The 22,686-nt window shown below is 31.1% G+C and overlaps 1 protein-coding gene across 5 annotated transcripts in view; it reads right to left on the minus strand.

Moving 5' to 3' along the window:
- LOC116844002 (NADP-dependent malic enzyme-like) overlaps positions 1-19,391 on the minus strand; it is a 29,017-nt gene extending 9,626 nt beyond the window's left edge. For 2 of the 5 annotated variants that reach the window (XR_004377971.1, XM_032815039.1), the window contains exons 1-9: positions 19,225-19,250; positions 10,679-10,847; positions 10,424-10,582; positions 5,603-5,784; positions 2,919-3,228; positions 2,599-2,781; positions 1,182-1,407; positions 972-1,114; positions 541-835 (exon numbers count right to left, since the gene is read on the minus strand). Coding sequence is in view for 4 of the 5 variants with exons in the window: in XM_032815039.1 (XP_032670930.1) it covers positions 541-835; positions 972-1,114; positions 1,182-1,407; positions 2,599-2,781; positions 2,919-3,228; positions 5,603-5,784; positions 10,424-10,582; positions 10,679-10,847; positions 19,225-19,250 (1,693 nt within the window). In the remaining variant the exon portion in view is untranslated. Of the gene's footprint in view, positions 1-540; positions 836-971; positions 1,115-1,181; positions 1,408-2,598; positions 2,782-2,918; positions 3,229-5,602; positions 5,785-10,423; positions 10,583-10,678; positions 10,848-12,468; positions 12,487-18,922; positions 18,942-19,224 lie in introns of those variants that run through there. The other 3 variants (XM_032815041.1, XM_032815040.1, XM_032815038.1) reach the window with 3 other exon arrangements.
- Positions 19,392-22,686: the final 3,295 nt, after the last annotated feature.

Here is a 22,686-nt window from a genome sequence, read left to right on the forward strand (position 1 = left end):
TGTTTAAAAATGTTATGTACATTTAGCTTTTTATTTTAAAATTACTGTAATTACTTGAATGTTTTTGTATCATATATCAGGGAAGATCATAAAATTTACTATTTTTATCATAATTTATATTACAATATTTTCTCCATATATAGAGTTAGGCATTCATTCTAAGCTTGAATTGCACACTAAACTCTTGCTAAGATATAAGAATAAACATCTATTGTTACAAGTTTAAGTAGCAGTATTTTTATTATCGTTCCTAAACGAATTTTTACTTGTCTTAATATGTCTTAAATGAGATTTAACTGCAAGAATCTCTGAGAATAGTATGCAAAATAACAATAAAAGTAATGATTATTATTTTGCTGTTACAGTTATCATAAAGAAGTAATTGCATTACCGTTACTATTACAAAAAAATGATGTCGTTATTAAGTCGTTTAAAAATCTAATTTTTAACGGTAATGGTGTTACAAGTAACACGTTATTTCTTAACTCTGAATAAATTATGTAAAAGTAATATTTAAAATTCCATAACTACGACGATTACCTTTAGCATAAGCGTAGTCCGCTATCCTAACTGCAATGTCAATTGAGCATTCGCGAATGTTATTCAACGGTGGGTACAAACTTCCCCTTTGGAGGTCCTCATCCTTCACGTGATCAGCCACAGCTTGTGCCGAGATTAAGAACAAATCTTCCGTGATGTGGTGACATCCAGTCGCAATAACGCCCAAGGCTATACCAGGGAAGATATACGCGTTATTACCTTGTCCCGGTTTATATGTCTTTCCATTATAATTTACTTCACCGAATGGTGAACCAGAAGAGAACACGCATCTTCCCTGAAAGCAAATATATTTGGTCTAATTAACTACTTCTAATTCGTTGGGAGCAAGTATAATATTAGCGCAACGCTTATTCTAATTCGCGATTATTATCAATTATATTATAATTATTATGTGAATAACATATTCATACATCTGTATGATCGTATGCCTGCTGTGCTGTACATTCAGCTTTACTGGTTGGATTACTCAAAGCAAAAATCAATGGCCTTTCGTTATTTTTCGCCATTTCTTTTAAGACTTCAGGAGTGAATGCACCTGCAGCTGCCGAAGCGCCTGCAAAAACAATTGGTCTTCATACCGTAGTTCTCTCTTCTCGAACAAAGAAAGAAAGAGTGTTCACCTATCAAAACCGTAGGTTTGATCTCCCTCACGACCTCGATTAGCGTCTTCATTACTTTGTGTTCTTTCGCGTACCAAATCTTGTGGCCCTCCAGATTACCTTCAGGCCGATTCTTGACGAGTAATCCGTCGATATCCATCATCCAAATATTATCACGAGCCTGCTGCTCGGTGCAACCATCAGCCTCCATCGCTTTAACGCAAAGATCCGCTATTCCAATAGCTGCCTACAAGCAAATAGAACATTGTTACGTTGTGGTCTTGAAACAAATAATACAAACATAAATGTTCAGCATTCGTAAGAGACAGTTTTATGATATCTCGTATATACAAAAAAATGCTGTTGAATGAATAGAAGCGGTCAATAGCGTTGTAGTTAAAATAAATTTTTTTAATTAAATAGCGATATTATACTGAAACTATTACTTAAGTTATATTAAAGCTTTTAGTCGCTTGTCGTGGAACTTTAGATTGATGCGAGAAGATGCATGTTTAAAATTTTTGCAAAGTACATTGAAATAAAAAGATATGTCCATAAAGTGATATTCGTGATTATAAAATATTCGGTAATTATGCATATTAAAGGACACCTCGTCGATAATCTTGATCTTCACATATGTTGTCAAAGACATGTCCCTGAATAACATTTAAAAAGTTTTAGGTGATGGTCTCTTTTCATTAAGAAGTTATGAATAAAAGAAGTTTCAAAAATGCGGTATAAATGGAACGTAATTTTTGTACACAGTGTATATGGAAATATGGTAAACAGTACACGTATATGCGCGAGGGAGAGCTCCGCTCTCCTCAAAACATTTAACCCTAACCTAATTCATTTATTGAAATATGATAAAATGTACACTATATACGCAACTTATTCTTTATATTTTTATACATAATGTGTCAATATAAGAATACAAATGGAGATACTGTTTGCGATATTTTAGCGTATACAAATGTAAAGGATAGGTTGCGCATATACGTGTACGTTTTATCATATTTCAAATGGGTTAGGTTGTTTAGGGCAAAGTCCCTCCCCCGTGCATATACGTGTACTTTGTGCATTTAATAAGATGTCTATATATGATATATACATGCATACAATCGGAAAATTACAGTCCAAATAGTTAACTTCTTTTGTTCATAATTTTTTAATAAACAAAGACCGTTACTTTAAATATTCAGAACGTTACTCAGGAGAATGACCTCTATCAGATATATGAAGGTCAAGGTCATCGGCAAAGTGTCCCTTAATATGCATTATTATCAAATATTCTTCTGAATTTTGTTTGAATAACTAGAGTATTAGTTTCAATAATATTACTATTTAATTAAAAAGAATTATTCTATGGCTGTAGACTAACTCTATTGATTCAATAGCATTTCTTTTCTGTGTATAAATTTGAGTTAAGTTCACACACCTCTCCGGCACCCAGGAAGACAAACTTATTATCCGACATTCTCTTTTTGGTTATCCTCTTTGATGCTAGAATGCCAGCCACTGCAACCGCGGCCGTACCTTGAATGTCATCGTTGAATGTGCAGTACTTATTTCGATACTTGTCTAAGAAACGAAAAGCATTGTGATTCCCGAAATCTTCGAACTGAAACATATCAAAAGTATATTGTCAGAGTATATTTATTGTAGATCGTTCCGCGAGATAAAATTTCTTGAGACTTGTGGGCATAAGGCGCTTTACGTATCTGAAAGTGTGTATATAATAACTATATGTTAGCTTACTTGAATAAGAACGTTTTGTCCGTACTTTTTTACGCAGGCTGCCATAAATTCGTCGATCAATTCATCGTATTCAACACCTTGAGTTCTGGGCTTGTTAAGACCGATGTAGTGAGGATCGTTTCTTAACTGTTCGTTATTAGTACCTACGTCAATAGTGATCGGGAGACATTGGTGTGGTTTAATGCCAGCTAGAGCTGTATAAAGTGCTAGTTTCCCGACAGGGATACCCATGCCGCAAGCACCAAGGTCACCAAGACCTAAAATTCGCTCGCCATCTGTTACACAAATGGCTCGTACTGCTTGTTCTGGCCTAGAAATATAATAAATAGAATATACGCTGATATATGTACTATGCTATGTTGTGTAGAATTATCATTCTTCTCTGCATATATATGTTGTAGAAGCATATATATTGAAGAATTATTATTTTCTACCGCAGCTAGCGATATAACGTAATAAAACATGATGCATGCGCACTACGTTGTGTGGAATACTATTTTTAGCAAATGCAACCGCGTGTAGATTGCTTACTTCCCGTCTAATTTCTACACGTAGTGCGTGTGTGATGCATTTCTGACTAAACGCATTTCTTTCTTCATGATTATTACTTTTTGATAACAAGATGTTAATGTATAAAAACAAAAAACTTATACAGACAGATTTGAAGTGATTTGCTTTATATTCCGATTAAACTAATTGCCGATTAGCTCAGTCGATAAAGTTAAAACATAAAAAATATAATATAAGTTATAACATAAGTTATAACATAAAAAATAAAATGCAGTTAGGTGTTAAAACGTATAAGAAAATTCTTTCGTTCTCTCTTTATAAGTAATATTTAACACTCCTATCAGAGTCAAGTTTTATTTGTTATATTTTGCTAGCATACATAGTATTATTTTTTTTAAATTAATGTTAAACGAAACATTACATAGCTAGCTGTTAGCATATCTGCCGATTAATCATCGATTACTTTAATCGGAGCTTTGGTGAAAGTTACTCTTTAGACTTTTCTATAGTAATTTATACGGAGAGAATATTATAGCTTGTTCTTTTTATAAAAATTCTTTTCAATATTAGTATGTTTTTATTAGTGCAAGAATATATATACTGTCAGTCTATCTTGCTATATTCTAGAAACATTAAATTTCGCTAGAAATATAGTATTTTGATAGAATATATTTTAATTCCCAAAATATAAATAGCATGTGTGAAATAAAAGAATAATAAATAAATTATTATTATATTATTATAAATATATTATTATACAATATCGATCTATTCTTTGGTTACAAAATTCTATAGTAATTTTGACTAAAAATTCTTTTTATGTAAATTTAGATTTAAAAGTTTTTTTTTTAATATATCAAACACATTGTTAGAACAGAATTGAAACTTAAGTCTAAGTTTACACTACTACATAACAACAGTTAGTAAATTTAAACAACTACTGAGAAATCGACCTTTAATGCTATCACTAGCGTTGATATACAGAGTGAGGAAAAAGTATGGAAACCCTGAAAAATCTCAAAAAATATAAGTTTTACAGAAAAATGTTTCAAATAAAAGTTGTAGGATTTAAAAAAGTCTCTATTCAATAGTCTCATCAGTTTGACCCTGGCTGGCGTCGTTAAGGTGAAGTCAAAGTCACCTTGAATTTTTTAAATGGAACACCCTATTTTTTATTGCATATTCTTATAGTCCTTCTTAATACCTTTTCAAAGCACTATAATTTTATTCATTTTGGGTCAGCCGTTTCAAAGTTATTGAGTATTTTATAGTAAGAAGTAATAGACACTCAAAGACAAGGTTGGAATATGATCCAGACAACTAAGGCAAGATCGGAGGATGATCCAGCCAACTAAGGCTGCTTTTGGACGATTTTTAACACCACCAATTTCTTCGAAACGTCTGATAGTTTTGTGAACCGTAAATTTCGAGATACTTGTATTTTCATTCCGAAATGTTGCATTGAAGAGCTGCTTAACATCATTGTATGACCTTAGTCTGTCTCCCCATCCTCTCATCATCAAAAGAGATATTCGTTCACGTTCAGTAAGGTGCAGCATTTTAAAAGCAACTAATAATGAATAGCCGTGAAAACAACTGAGAGTGAGTAGCCGTGAAAACAGCTGAGAGTGAGTAGCCGTGAAAACAGCTGAGAGTGAGTAGCCGTGAAAACAACTGAGAGTGAGTAGTCGTGAAAACAGCTGAGTGAATATGATCCAGCCAACTAAGGAAAGATCGGAGGATGATCTAAGAGCTTAGATCATCCTCCGATCTTGCCTTAGTTGGCTGGATCATATTCCGACCTTGTCTTCGGATGTCTATTACTTCTTACTGTAAAATACTTAATAACTTTGAAGCGGCTGACCCAAAATGAATAAAATTATAGTGCTTTGAAAAGGTATTAAGAAGGACTATAAGAATATGCAATAAAAAATAGGGTGTTTTATTTAAAAAATTCAAGATGACTTTGACTTCACCTTAACGACGCCAGCCAGGGTCAAACTGATGAGACTATTGAATAGACCTATTTAAATCCTACAACTTTTATTTGAAACATTTTTCTGTAAAACTTATATTTTTTTAGATTTTTCAGGATTTCCATACTTTTTCCTCACCCTGTATATAAATACGACATATATGTAACTAATGCTGTGTCTTTCGCTTCTAATACTAACCAATTATTCAAAACCTCGTAAATGTGGCCCTTGTCATATATAGTGATGAAAAGCCCACGTGGTCTACGGTAAATTACGCCAAATTTTTGACAGGCGAGCCCAACAGTAGGTGTATAAACAATCGGCATCATCTGTTCGATGTTTTCACTCAGTAGGCGAAAAAATAGCCTCTCATTCCTCTCCTAGAAACCGTTCCGCGAAAGTTAAGAATCATTTCAAGCGCGCACGGTTACAATATAGCATACACACAAAAAAATTATCGTTTTTCACACTTTGACATATTAACGCTTTTGACTGGGACTGTCTGTGTCAGACATATGTTTGTAAACATTTCATACGTATCAATAGACGCACATTAATGCATGCTACTAGAAAAATGATTGCGACGTTAGTTTCTTCATACTTTACTCTATTTTTCGTATTTTTTACATATTGATTATAGATCTTCAATATTATTTGATCATTCTATCTTTAAGAAGATATTTAACTAAGAAACACCAAAATAGAATAGAATAGAATATAGTAGAATAAAGTATTACAAAATTGTTACAAGTTAGTTGTAACATACTTCAAACATTTTCATAAATTATATATTTTATATATCTATTATTTTACAAATATTATATTTTAATTTTTTGAAAACTAGATCAACGATCTTGTAATTTTTTATAACATTTTCACAAATCTTTTTTATTGCCTTCTTATTTTTCGTTATAACCGTAAAAGTAATTTGGTTACTAGAACTGAAAATATACTATCGATAGTCGTTTTCATGTATGTGATACATATATAAATAGTGCTAACTCTTTGACTTCAATTATCTCAGTTTCGATAAATCTTTTTCTAATTGCACATACGTATCAATCGTGTTTTTATCAATGTATTGTTAAAATTTGAGAAACTTATAACAAAAATTGGTTTGTAAACCAATCTTAACTATCTTAAAAGTAACTATCTTAAAAGTAAAATACGGAATAACTAATTATGTAGTTACTGCAACCACAGAACAATTACTGAGTTACTGGTATTGTAGCAGTGATAATATCTGATAATATCTGGTTGTTTTTACAAGTATATTTCAGTGTATCCATGGTAAATATCATCACAATCAATTTTTGATTGTTACAACCATATCACGTCAAACTACACTGATGTAATTATTATAATATACCAAAACAACTGAGTCATATCAAATATATATATTACAATCGTATAAAAATAACTAAAGTGATGTAACTATGCTGCTCACAACTAAATATTTCTGGTTATATCTGCACTATATCTTCTTTTTCCGTTTAGATTTGAGGATATATAAACTTATGAAATACTTGAAACATTTGTTTGAATGTAGTAAACCCGAGAAAAAATTATTATATATGATAATATAAAATCATATATATATATATAAATCGTCTTATATTGCCAAATTTGTAAAATAGTGTAATATGATTTTATTTAATCAAACATAGACCATATCATTCAAGATATAAATATATCTGAATCGAGAATATAAAAATTATTAAGTTTTGTTGTTCTTAAACTTATTTAATTTATTCATTGTATTATCTATGACTATATATTCTCTTATAAGATCGAATTTGGATACTAATGATTATATAAAATCATATTTGGTAATATATGCCAATATGACTGCGTGCAGACAGATATAATAATACATTGTTAACATATATAATTATTAGAGATGTGCCGGATATCCAGCAACTATCTGGTATTCGGCCTATTCGGTCATTTTTTTACAATCCAGCCGGATAGCTGGATATTAATTTATTAGTATTAGTTTGAAAGTTTGTGCCACTAATGCAGGATTCGAAATCCAAAGTTCTCTAAGAACAAACTATCTCTATTATCTTTTATTAAGTCAACTCTGTAATATACCATCTTTCTGAAGATTTATTTTCAACAATGCTTGGCAGTGCCGCCAGAGTAACTCACTCTCTCAGACCAGCACAATATGATGTACGATATGTGATGCGCGATATCCAATGAGCGTACAGTTTTACCGGAACACCAGTACTCTAATTGGATATCAATCGTCACATTACGTGCTGCGTTGCACATCGCGCTGGTCTGCAAGAGCCATAAGAAGAGAAACAAAAACTCTGTTGTAAAGGGTGAAGTCCAGTTGCACACAGCCCGATTGGACACAAAATGTAATGATTGGTTAGATCTAATTGGGTTTAGTAATTACTAAACTAGATAAAGCAGAGCACCGGTTGGTAGTATGCAATTGGAACAGTCTCGTTGTAAACTACGTGGTGTAAATATTCTGCAAAAACATCTTATGATCGATTTTAATGACCAAGTATGTAATAAGGAGACTGAACGGTTTGAAATCTCCAAAAAAGCGATTTTTGGATTTAGTACAATATTTAAGAATATTTTGGTGCAAGAAGAACCTCGATATTCGCAAAATTGAGTTCAGGAGAGCGAAAAATTTGAGGCAGCGCGCGCTCGGCGCACAGTGGGGCCATTCGGCATGCGTTTGTTTCATGATCCAGAGCCCTTAGATTTCAACCGATTTTGACGCTTTTTTTTTAAATGATCGTCTTGAAATTTGCAAGAGATCTGTCGAGACCGATTTTTAACCCTTTGGGGACGGAGCCGCTCGACGGGCTATAAGGAAGATAAGACTTCATCGCTAATGGCCCCTAATGTCTTTGAATGAAAACGTGACTCTTTTACTATACCTATGCGTATCTTATCGCTCAGAACGACAGACGTCGCAAGCCTTGCAGCTACGAACTAATTTGGGCGGCTATATGCCGACACGCGTCCGGAACGGTAAAACGGCTTGGGCGGCTATATGCCGACACTCGTCCCCAAAGGGTTAAAATAATCTTTTAGAAATTATTTATACCTATAAACACAAAGACTTTTTCTTGAAAGTAAACTGAGACTACTGAGCAATTTATTTAAATGGAGTGATAAATGATTCTCGAGTATATATACATATGTTATATATACATATGTGTATGTACATATATATATATATATATATATATATATATATATATATATATATATCAGAGCTCTATGAAAAGAAAATAAACAATTTTTGTCTCTTGCTATTTTTCTGTAAAGTTGATAGAATTTGAGTAAAAAATTATTGAAACCAATAATTTTGTAGATATTTCCGTAAATATCTTAGAAAATAAAGATCGTATAAAAAATTTTTTCAAACAAAAGTTGTTAGCTTCTTTACATGGAATAAAACTTTACTATAATAAACTAGATATAATAGCCGTAATATAAACTAAATATTTCTATTTAAAAAGCAAAATTAACCTTCGAATAATCTTCAAATTGATCTCAAAGGTCAAGATTAAGGTTACCCTCACATGTCTCCCTCTAAACTTGATAACTTTCGTTTAAAATTTTTGCTGAATATGCTTGGCTGAAGAATTATCAGAATGCGTTTTTTAAAATGGGACACTCTATATATGTTATACATATATATATGTATATACACATATGTATATATACTCGAGAACCATTTATCACTCCATTTAAATAAATTGCTCAGTAGTCTCAGTTTACTTAAAAAAAGTCTTTGTGTTTATATCTATAAATAATTTCTAAAAAATTATTTTAAAAATCGGCCTCGACAGATCTCTTGTAAATCTCAAGATGATCATTAAAAAAAAAAGCGTCGAAAATCGGTTGAAATCCAAGGGCTCTGGATCATTGTGAAACAACGCATACTGAATGGCCCGCACTGAGCGCACGTGATCATATAGTGTAAGAAATGTATAAATTGTTTATTTAAAACAAACTGATAAACAGTAATAACGTTTCTAACACTTAGAAATAATAATATCGAAAACAAAGGCTATAGGTGTGTGGAGATCACTACTAACAAATATAGGAGTAACGACAAAGGAGACGAGAACAGTCGGTCGGTCGGTAGTAGAAGTAGTCGGTCGTTTATTTTTCAAAATAACATTTTTCGTTTGTTTTGCCACGATTACTCAAAGACGATTACTCAAAGATATCGACTTCATTTTTTTTTTAATTAAAGATAAAGACGTACTGCATAGATTGAACCAAAGTTTGCCTATGAAAATTAATTTTTTAATACAGTTTTAATAATAAATAACTTGAATTTTTAAACATTTTTAGTTTTTTGTCTAATTTTTTAGATTTTCAGTCCCATTTCGGTTCAATCTTTAGAGGGAAATCTCATCTACAAAATGACGTTTGGCGCACTACAAAATTTCAACTCGTTTTCCCGGAATCGTGGCAAAACCGCAAAAACGTTTTTTTTTAATTTAATAATATCTCACTCAATTATTAATATTTTTTGAATTTCTACTGCTTATTTCTAAAAGTATGTATAAAAACTAAAAAAAAAAACAAACCTTGTGTACGTTTACTTGTTTGTCGGCAATCGTTATTCAAATTTCACTCGATTTTCGGAACATAAAACCGTTCTAATCCCCTTAAATTATATGGCAAATATAGGCAAACGTTATGTAATATATTACTTATTTAAATATTAATATAGAAATTTCTTTAGAAATTAGTATCAGATATCCGGTATCACGTTATTATCGAATATCCGGTATCCGGCAAATTCAGTATCCAGCACATCCCTAATAATTATATCTAATTTTGTTTGAATTAATATATAATCAAATCATGCTTTATAACGTCTTATAACTTTTTATGTGATCCATATATAAAACTAGAAATAATTAGATATGATTTTATTAAATTTTATACGATTGTGTATATATTCATTTGCAATTGCATATGTTCACATAAAAAAATTTTTTAGGTATTTTTCCATGTGTTATTTACCTGAAGCTCCACCAGATATAGATATCGGTTTAAATCTTCTGTATATTTCATAACTGAAGCTTTGCATAGTGCCAGCTGTTCTTCCTGTGTTTTAAATCTCGGAGGTTGCAGGCCATGTATTCCCAATGCTATCCTCTCTTTTAGAGTAAATGCTAAGCCCTGTTATTATGATATACAGAATACTTACTTATAATCGTACACCTTTGTATTGAAGGAACATTTTCACGAAGAAACGTAAAAAAACGATAACGATACCTTGTTGAGCCGGGGATCTCTAAGATGTCCGATACCCTTCACCATATTTATAGGTATCACATCTCCCGAAACCTCGTGAATCTCTTTTTGTTGGGCGTCCTTCACGGTGACGTGTGTAGGCAGCAACACTCGTGTCCATGATCCACCGCAATTTCTGCTGGCAGTTGATCTACAAACACATATAACAGGTTTCTATGGTATTCACGGCATCGACTATGCGAATTGTATTCGGTATTTATAAGAAAAACAAAGAATATTTAGCTTCTACATTTTGCCGTTATGCAAAAAAAAAAGAAAAAATATGATGGCTGATATTCACTGCTGCAAGTTAAAAATGTTGCTAACTATTCATTATGTTTAATTATTGTCGGCTGACAGCCAGCAAGTCATTTAATTAAAATTAACGACGGAAACAGGTTTATACGCGTGAGAACTCATCAAAATCATTTACGAGATATGTATCGCTATCCATCATTTTGGAGCATTCTTCAGATGAGTACAATAAACGAGGATCTTTCAATAAATAAAATGTTACTTGGCAGAAACCAGAAGGATAGCACGAGATGTCAACTTATCAGCTAGACTTATCAGCTACACGGCAAATAACTAGCTCTTATCGCGTATTCACGTTCCATATACGCATCTTTATTGCTAAAAGAATATACTCCATATTACACAATTATTTACTAAATATCAGCAGAATATATGAATACTTAAAATGCTAGAAGGAAAAATAACTTTGGTGATGACATAGTGGTTGACGCATGTACAGACATATCCTGGTATTGTACTATTATTATTATACTAGTACAATAAATATTATAATATTATAAAATAATAAAATAATATTATAAAATACTATAATATTTATATTATAAATATTATAGTATTTTATAATAAAGCTTACTAAATACTACATTATAATATTATTAACTATTATTACATTATTATTAACTTTGAAGGAAATAATTTTACGATTGCTAAAATTATTTCATTCAATGAATAAAAACAAACATTTTGTTTTTTACTCAAATAAACAGAGTACATAAATTTGACAACTTTACCAGTCGATTTATAAAAGTTGTGTTCTTATATATATCCATATTTATCATATAAAATAACAAAATAATAGGAAAAAAAAGGAATGATAAAAATTTGCTCAGAACAATATAAATAATTTAAAATATAATATGATATAATCTGAGTATAATTTTCAATAAATTTGTCGCTGTATCAATTTAAAAAATTTATATTATTATAAAATGTAAACTTCATGATTAATTTAATATATTTTTGTCAAAATGTAATTAAAAAGATTACAAGGTTTTTACAATATTAATTGTTTCATATCGTGATAATTACAAAAATTTGTCTAAGTTTTTTTTATCCAAATAGACAGCAGTACGTAAATTTGGCAGCTATTAGTCAATTTGTAAAGGTTCCGTTTCTTTTTAATGGTTCATATGGCGCTCATATTTATCACATGGAGTGACTACATAGAAATATGAAAAAATTGATCAAAATTTGTTTAAAATAATATATCATGGAATGCAATATAAATATCTCAGTGTGTAATTTTTAATAAATTTATCGCTGCATCAATATAATAAAAATAAACTAAATAATAAAAAATACGTTATTGTATGAGATAAACTTAATAATTAATTCAATAAATAATTAATACAATATATTTTTATCATAAATGTATTTACAAAAATTGTTATCATCATCGATTGTTTCATGTGATAATTATGACAGTCTATTTAGGTAGATAAAAACAAAATACAAACCACATTATCGTCATATATCTTCAATAAGAATGAGCTGTTGTATTGATAATCCAGTATATCCCCCATGAAACGATATAATCTCTTCGACGTTAATAGTGAAATTGATAGCAAAATCGATAAGTGCGGAATATATGATTAGACAGACGGGGACGACGATTAGATACGAACTAATCAGACTAAAGCTGAAACCTGTTATGAAACTACGGTTTATCGGATATAGTCAAACGTATAAAGTTACGATAGATAAAAATCGATAACAATCAATGAAGCTGCAAGTAGAGCGGATTGTGACTTTGCACACTAGTTCTCATTCATAGAAAACATATTTCTCAGAAAGACATACTTAAAAGACTTTTGAATCGAGTTGATCAATCTATTATGAAAAGAAAAATTAATTAATTAAAAAAAAAAATAAGAAGGAAAAATGAATCTGTAATAAAGTATCCTCTCAGATATACAATCAATAAATAAGAGCCAATGCTTTGAGGTAAAAAGCAACAAATATTAAATAAAATTTAAGACCTAGCACTTTAAAAAAAGGGGTTTCCTTATTTCGGGAATTTTTCAGTAATTAATTATATAAATGAGAAACTTAGTTCGTGCATATTTACGTTTTAAAATGTCGCAAAATGTGTCCAACGGGACGCTTACGTCTGCAAAATCATTTGACACTCGTTGGTTCCTCGACGCGTGAATCGAAGCGGGTTATGCTATTATTATTTTCATGGCATAAAGCCAGCTTTTAAAGAAACGTTCGTGCGACATTTACCGAGGTAGTCGATATATGTATTTCTTTTAACTCCGTAACTTCAGCAAAGTGGTCGGACACATTGGTCCGTATTAGCGCACCACATTTAGTGTCAATGTTGTCTACTGAATCTAAGCATTCACGAAACACGTGCTGATTTAACTTAAAATAGCACGTCTGTAATAATCGGATGCCCCCAGTCTCTCTTCTTCCCTGTTCAAATGAAACGATTTTTCTTCTACTATCTTTTTCGTACACATAATTATGCGCGGACTAGAATAAGCGCAGGTTGTTGGGGACGTTTCCGACCCGCGTCCTATATTATGTCATTATAATCGAGTAGCAGTTCCGACCTGTTAAACGATTCATCGCGGGGCTCGCATAGCCCTCCCACGCGAAATGGCCTTCGTTATTATAGTTTGCTCATTGCCATCAAACTAAGCTAAACTCACGCTTTGTAACACGTTCGCTCGAGTGTGTGATTTTGCGCGATCGTTGTTGATGAAATAATTATTGATTGTAAAGTAAATTAACTGAACTATGTAACTATCAATACTGTAATTATGTAACTTCGTCAACTTAATGGATTCTATAAATATCTGACAGGACGTAGGTGACATAATACAACGTGATCTCCGCCATGACGTAATCGAACTTTCCGCGACAGTTTGTGTCAAAATCAACTTATGCCTACGTATATTACAACTTTTCTATAACTTCGATCGATCGGCTGTAACGATAGCGGAGATGCTTTTTATCGTAATTTATGTCATGTTTGGAAGGTTAAATAAAGGTTTTACTTAACTTTTCTTGATTTGCGTGAATTCCTTCGTGTAAATACACAAAAATTAATGTTCTAGTTTGTCAGGTCGATTTTTTAGTAATTGATATGGAATAAAATGTGTTTGTTTTTGCTATAAATGTGGTTTATTTTCATTTTTTATATTTGAAGTCGCTCGCGCACGATAACGTTTATGGTCTTCAGAAAACACCGGTTTTGTCTCTTATCGATTTAAAAGACCGATATGTGAGTCAAAGAAAGTTAAGATCTATCTTGAGCAAATTATAGACTGATGAAAACCAAATGGAGAATGCTGGTATAACTAAAAAAACCTCAATGATTTTAACTAATATAGGTACATACATTCGTGGATAGAAAGATTTTTCGTAATTTTTAGGATGAGTTTGTGAACTCATCCATTTTGTCCAATAGGAGGATTTGTTTTTCAGTGGGAGAATTCTTTTATTGGACAAAACAGCGGAGTTTATAAACTCATCCTAAAAGTTATGGACTACTTTTCTATCTACGAGTGTACATGAACAAAAACGTTTGGAACTATACTAACGGCCAAAAGTTTAAAATCATTACGTAAATTAAGCAATTGAGGAATTTTGTAAAAGAAACTTTAAGGCAGTTTTGATACTAGTTTATTTTTTTAATTACAGTTCATAATTTAAACAAAATCATAACGAAATGTGTCAAAAGATTCGCTTTTATGAAAAATTAATAGATGATGCCAAATTTTCGGTCGGCAGTGTATACGTTTGGATTATTTTGAATTTTTTACAATTATTATATAGGGGAAAAAAGAAAGAGACCGGATATCGAAGATCATTCAAAGATATTAGATGGTATCATTATCTTGAAACAATTTGTTGAGATAGAGTTTAGTTTTAGTTTCTTATAGCGGCGTGAGGAGATTCAGGGGTAAAAAGATTTATAGTTCTTCGTAAAATAAAAAATAAGTTACGGTTATAACGAGCAACTGCGACTCCTTTTTACATCCTATACAAATACACGTAGAAAATTAAGGAATCTTTAGACGCCCGAAAAAATAAGTTATATTAAGAATTTCTTTTTTTAAACTCTGCAACGTATCGATTTGCAGTTTGGCACATTTATTATACAAGTACAAAGAGATATCAAGAAATAATATTGTTTAAAAATATTGTACTTAAAATTCTTAGTGCATTTTTCTCGAAACCATGCTTTTAAAATCGACATGCAACATTTTTCGAAGATTATTGAATCGGCTTCAAATACACACACTTTCTACATATTTTCAACATAATTCATGTATTCAATATGTATATTGAGAGTATACATCTCAAATTCTAGGAAACTAAAAAATTTAATATTTTTTTTCATTATGTGAGAAGTTGCTTATTTTGGTGAGAAAAACGCAATTTCTACTTTGCATCGATGCCATTCTGTTAATTCTCAATTTTTTATAAAATTTAAGATATGACTTTGATATACATATATTAGAGATACGAGCAATTTAAAGCAGTTTAAAGTAAAGGTTCACTACTCTTCGAGGAATCTTGCACGTCAATTGATGTCATTTTGAAAATATAGTTTTCAAAAAAATGTGGTTTAAGTACAACATTTCCAAATAATCATTATTTTTTTAAATTTCTTCTTATTTATATAATAATAAATCGATACGTTGCATACTTTTTCTAAAAAAGTCCTAAATCCTATTTCTTTGAAACGTTTAAAAGTAAAAAGAACCTCTTAATACATAACAAACCGGTCAAAAGATTTCTCGTTTTCTAAAATTCAAACGCAAAAGTTTATAAGTTTTCTCTTATAAGTTTTCTCTTGTGATATGTAGTAACTATCATTAGTACAATTAATTCGTTGGAGAATAAAAATGAAAATTGACTTATGTACTTAACTTTTGAAAAACAAAAAAATTTCCTGATCAATCTTTTGTATATCAATATCAATTATTGTCAAAGAAAATACATGGACCAACCTACAGCCGTAACATGTAAATGCAACTAGATTCTTAGAATTTTCTGTTCAATACTAATTTAATATTTATTGATTGTTTAAAAAAGCGGGAACGGTATACGTTAAAGCAGTAGTCACCATGATAGCTTCTTGATTTGTGTTAAAAAATAAACGTCTGCGATTAGAAAATGCTGATAACTTTAATATAGCACGTATTACGTTGATTTGTATACATGATAGGTTTTAGTGCTGAAAAAATTTATTCGGAAAAAAAACATGACAAAAACAATTTGCGTTATTGCGTCACTTACGGAACGAAATAATACTTGTACAAGTCACATAAACGTCAAATTATTAAAAATCGACGCGCAATCAATCTGCGCGAATAATTGATTACATTTATACATTTCATGACTCACGGATAGAACACCCGTCGGATGCAATAAATTGGATCGAATGATGTGTGCGATATATCGCGTCGTTAGGTAACCAAGCGCATCTATTAGAAACAAAACGGTTAGGTGAACAAGACACGGTATAATTATGCCAGTATTGTTTCTATTTATCATTGTTTCAAGCCATGTGCAAGATAGTTTCAGTGATATATTATACGTAATTGTGTTCACGATAACAACGGGATAAGAGCGAATCGTTACGCCGACACATTCAGCATAACGAAAGCGATACGACAGCAAAAACAGACGGCTCTTTGTACGAAAATCGCTCGGCATTATAATGTACATTCGTTTACATAACAGTCTGAACACGTTTATTTGATGTACTTCGGAATGCACGCAATATCTAATGGAAGAATTTGTTTTTGATAATTTTTATAAGATAAATTTTCTTATTGGACGTCGGAAATTCGTCGAATACGTCTCGAAATTCGTCGAAAAAATTCGTTTAAACTATTTTGCAAACGGGTACATGTATAATATTTAGTATATATTTGCATATGTTATATATTTGCAAAAAAAGTGTACCTTTTTATAATCAAATTCATATTTATCATATAGAATGATGAAATAGAAAAATATGAAATAAATAATCAAAATTTACACAAAACATTACATGATGTAAAATATAAAAATTTCAGCGTAACTTTTTAGTAAATTTGTGCGTATAACAAAAAATTACAATATTACATAACGTAAATTTAATATTGGTTTCATAAATATAATTGATATGAGAAGAGAGAGAGAATTTATATAACATAATATAATTGATTCATAAATAAAAGTGAAGTTTCCATCATCGATTTTCTAATGTATTAATAATTATTAAGTTCTATTTAGAAAGTTATATATATTTATGTTATTATACAAAAATTATTTAAAATTTGTGTTTACAACCGATGTTTGTTGTTCCTACTGAAACTTCTTTTCGGGAAACGAACTTCTCGTCGTGTTTATTTATGTTTATTATTTATGTTTATTATTACTATTCAGGTCGAAAATTTCTAAAGAGATAAATTTGTCTCGCTATAGATCAACTTCTAGAATTCTACTGCTGAATTTACACAAGGTAAAACATTTGGGTGGGGATCGTCGAGTGACCTCACATATATCATTTGTCACCTAGTTTCGGAAAGGATTTTTTTTCACCTACTATATAAAGCACGTGTCGCTATATGACACCGATGTTCCCGGAACGCCAGTTATCGTTCACCTTGACTTTCAATCACGAGGCTCTCTATAATTTATTACTTCCATCGCGATTCCGATAAAACTAACGAGACGATTAATATGAGACATTGAAACTTGTATAATAATTCCTTGCGGAGAAAATGAGAGAATGCAGATTCCAATCTCTGATAATAGTCGAAATGTCAGATGCATTAATCAGAAAATCAGACGATCGGGAAGGAAGTGGAAAGTTTGGGGATTACCTCATGCATCGCTTTTTATTTTAAAAGAAAATATCCAGATAAACAACTATATTTAAATTTAGCAGCAACTTTACTAGTAGATTTGTAAAGATTACGTCTTACATATTTATCATATATAAAGACAAAATGGAAATACAAAGAAAATTAAAGAAACTTATTAATATTTGCTTAGGATAATATGTCATGTAAAATGTATTATGAAAATTTGAGTATAATTTTCAGTAAATTTGTTGCTGCATCAATATAACAAAAAATTGAATTGTAATGTAATATAAATTTAACGATTAATTCAATATTATATATATTTGCCTCATAAAAAAATTTAAAAAATTGCAGAGCTCTCCATCATCGATTGTCTCACGTTGTGATAATTATAAAAGTCTATATAGTTGGATATGTTTATATACTCGATTTCAAAACGATTTAGACTTTTACATTGACGCAGTTTGAAAATAGCCAATGGTCCACTGAAAAAACTGAATTTCTGTGATTTAATAAAGAAAACAAGTTCTTTCATTGAATCATCGGCTGTATTTCAAACTGCGTCGCAAAGAAATTGTCAAAATCATACTGAAACAAAGTGTACTTCGCATGCAGAAATATTAGAAACTATAGTTTGATTGTCGAATTTTGACATTTAAAGGTACGCATTTCGAAGTCGTCGATATCTACTCACGAACTTTCCTAAAGATTCCAACAATGGACTCTAATCAGTTACACCGATACCTCTGAATGAGTTAACTCAGAATACCAATTCTCGGTATGAATTCGATACAACGATAGGTCATCGTTATTCAAAAAGAATTTAAAGACTAACTATCGAAAGTCGATTTTAAGCGAAATTTCATCGTGAACAAACAAAAAATATATTATAAAAGCAGCAAACAAAAAATATATTATAAAATATATTATAAAAATCTTTCAGCCACAACAGCGATCAAGGTCACGGGCGAATTGGTGAAGGCCAGGTGAGGCCAAGTCATGCAGAGCACGAGCATAGCGGCCCAGAGAACACCTGGACAAGAAAGCGTCACAGTTTCCGGCTCGGCAACGACTCGCGGCACAGCTAACCAATAACCTGGCTTCAGTATCGATCGCCGTGCTGGCCGCTCCTATTTCTAGCACCGCATTGCAGACACAAGTCAGGTTATACTGTACGCGACGACACAGCCCTTCCTCTGTCGAGCTACCGACGAAGGTTCGTCCCAATGTCTATCTGTCTGTCTGTCTGTTTGCTGTGCACGTGTGTATATATTCACTCGTCATCTTCGAGGAGATTACTCCGTGTTGAGCATAAGGGCTCAACAAAGGGATTGCGCGCACACTTCTCCAAAAGCAAGCCGGACGGCGAGAAAGGCAAAAATTTTCTCTTGTACTCACAATATAGACCTTTGCAGGACGAACATCTTCGTTCCTCGTGTGTTCGCAGCTGATCACCTCCCACCCGACAGAACCGGCGCGCGACTGCGCGTCTTGAAGGTGCCAGCCGCGCTATACACCAACCTTGTCACGCTGGCTCCGCGACGACTCGTTTCATCGGCTGCGCGACAAAACGCGCCGAAAGGTGCGCCGTGCCGAAAGGTGTCTCATATTGTGAGCCAGAGATGGGAATTAAAATATAGGAAGTGAGGCCTGGGGATCGTGAATCTTAACCTTAAATTCATAATCAAATGTGACGATTTTCTGACTTGAAAATATTAGATAGTTTTTTCACTTTTCATGAATTCACATAAAAAAGAGAAACTCATGATTGATCCCTTAGTTCCTCTTTGATTACGCTTTATCCCATCCATTCTACACGTGAGAAAAAACGACTTGACTTGAACTTAAATCTCTACCTGATTAGAGTTTAAATTCAGGTTAAAATTTAATCTATGTTGGTAAAGATGGGCATAATGCTTTAAAGAACTGGTGATGCATGAGAATATAAAAACAAAAAAATATGAAACCACATATTCTATCCCGCAAGTCGCTCTTGATTTTTTAACTTCTCTCCCCATTGATTAATTAATTAATTTATTTGATTTTGTTTATTCAACGCGTATGCTGAGAATCAAGTACCGATTAACAGCAGCGCTACGACACGGATCATCGTATATGGATGTCGTTAGTGTCTCGAGCAAAAAATATTTTTCGCTAAATTTCTTCTCTTATAAATTTATGATTTCACATTTTAATATAAAAAATAGAGGTGTATTTGACAAAGTTATTGACTCCTGAGATATTCGCGGTTATTCATGTTTTAGAAATATCATTTTGTTCACTTTGTTAATCGAAAACTTTTATACTACAGAAGGCATCCATTTGAAAGTGAGCTGAAACAATAATAGAAAACTACCTAACCAAGGTAAGAATCTTTTCCTCGTATATCGACCGAGTAAGTCTTGTTGCTTTTGTGATACTGACGAGATGGTGTTAAATTGATAGCTTCATGAAGATTTGTGTAACCGGTAATACTTGGGTAATCTCTATTTATACTCAATTATACTGTATGTGCGTGTGTACGCGTTATTAAATTTATATAATATTTATTATTCAAATTAAAACTGCATTGAAACTATCGGTAATATTAAGAATCATTATTACCTTTTATCGGTATTTCTATTACGATATTCTGCCCAGAGAGAACCTCCCAGGTTGCGAAATAAAGAAATAAAGTTTTTAAATTTTATTCAAAGTCGATGATATTTAATAATGTTGTTTCATCGATAATATAGAATATAAAGAATGTTTTGCATTCTTTTATATAGCGTACTATTACTATCTTCCGCTGATAACATAGTTGTAATAAGATAAGCTTATGAAGATAGCATTCTTTTAAAACACTTTGCATGCAATCTCATATTAATATTGAGTGTAACCAGCTGCGGTCATAAAATTTATTAAAACTGTATGTGTCCTCTGAATCCTAATCTGTTTACAATAATTCGAATTATATTTGATTTTAGTTACAGTGCAATATTATATCAATTAATATAGCTGCGTTAGCGCAGATAATTAATTACATAAGCGCATAAATCATATTATATAATCCTAAATTTCAATTACATTATCAATTAACGTAATTCGAATTTAACGACAGATTCCATACATTTGACAACTGTACTCTAAATCGTATCATCAAAAATACAATAATTTAGATAAAAAATAATCTTCCATTTTAAATCTCGTTTATGCAAAATAAAAGACCTATTTTTCACACTCAGTAAACACCAAATAATAATAATATTACTAATAATAACAATAACATAGAGGAAAGTAGCTAAAAGCGACCTCCTAAAAAATACTTCTATGATTTTTATTGACGAATTACGTAGACTAAATAGCGATAATTATCCTTTTTTTCAATATTAAATTCTTCTACATATATTTGGCTTTTGTAAAAATATTTTTTGAATATTTTTACTTTCATCACTTTTTTACTGTATAACTTAAAAAAATTTATGAGAATATATTTTAAAATGACATACCTGCAGTATGTGATAAGTGCGATACTCTGACTAACATAACTTGATTAATAACCTCCCGTTGTGACGTGACATTTGTTTATTTTAAAGTTTAATTTTGTTTAGTTTAAAAATATAACATATGTAAAATATGTAAGAAATGAGAAAAATGGAAAAAGATATGTATTTATTTCATTATATTTCCCTTTTGTAATATTATATTTTGAATAAATGTACATTATTCAACCATTAAACGCATTAATGAACTATTTATTATTATATATTATCATATATGCGACATGTTATATAAATTCCAATAGGTAGGTCGCTTTTGGCACCTATTTTCTTTGAACTCCATTTTCCTGCTTTTTATGAAAACATTTTTTGTTTTAAATCTAGAAACAATTTCAGTAAAAATGTGATATTATTTGATAGGAGGTACTTCCAAATACATGTATGTATATTTACATTTATATTTTGAGCTTTATATTAAGACATTTATATTTTGAGCTTTATATTAAGACATAACGTCCAAAAATAAAGTGGTATGTCGCTTTTGGTGACTTTACTCTACATACATTAATGTTGTAACTTCCTACTTAATAATGTGACTGTTATACAGTGTATCCCAGATCACCTTCATAATCTCTCGTGAGGATTGAGATGAACAAAAGTCCCAGACCGTTTTGCGGTATTTTCAATAATATCCGACAAAATTAATTATAAAAGATTACTCAAAACAAGAAAATATTCTCAAATATATGTAAATATATTGATCGAAGAAAGATTAGAAAGAATCTGAATACTTAATAATATTTCAATATAAGAAAATTTACTCAGAAAAATTTAGCATATTTCTTTCAATATTATGTAATAAATCAAAAATTGCAAAATGTTTTGAAACAAGAAATTTGTTCTTGTATAAAGTAAATCTATGTTTTTAATTCAAATAAATATGTTTCTTCTATAAACGAAATTTATCACCATAAAAATAATTTTCACTATAAAAATAATTTTCATATTTCTAAAAAATATTGTCTTAAAATAAGTAGTTAATTTGGTGAAAGCATATAAGAAAGTTTTAATTCAACTTATAACATAACATAACATTTTAGTTTCCGGATTTGAGCCGCGGAAATTCTTCTTTGTTTGATTTCGACGTTTCGCGAACATTTCAGTCCGCTTCATCAGGGAGAAACGACTCGATGCCGCTTCCGAACAGTATCTCTGAACGTTATCTAGGGAAAGGAGAGTATCATGAGCGTGAAGCGTCAGATAACTCACCGATTAGAGCAGTCGCCTGGCAAGCGAAAGACTCGGTTTTTCAAGTCCCCGGTCTTATATATATATATATATATATATATATATATATATATATATATATATATATATATAT

This window comes from Odontomachus brunneus, unplaced genomic scaffold (genome assembly GCF_010583005.1).
Source record: "Odontomachus brunneus isolate Ranch 3 - 2012 unplaced genomic scaffold, Obru_v1 Obru_scaffold_038, whole genome shotgun sequence".
In the NCBI taxonomy this organism is placed as follows: domain Eukaryota; kingdom Metazoa; phylum Arthropoda; class Insecta; order Hymenoptera; family Formicidae; genus Odontomachus; species Odontomachus brunneus.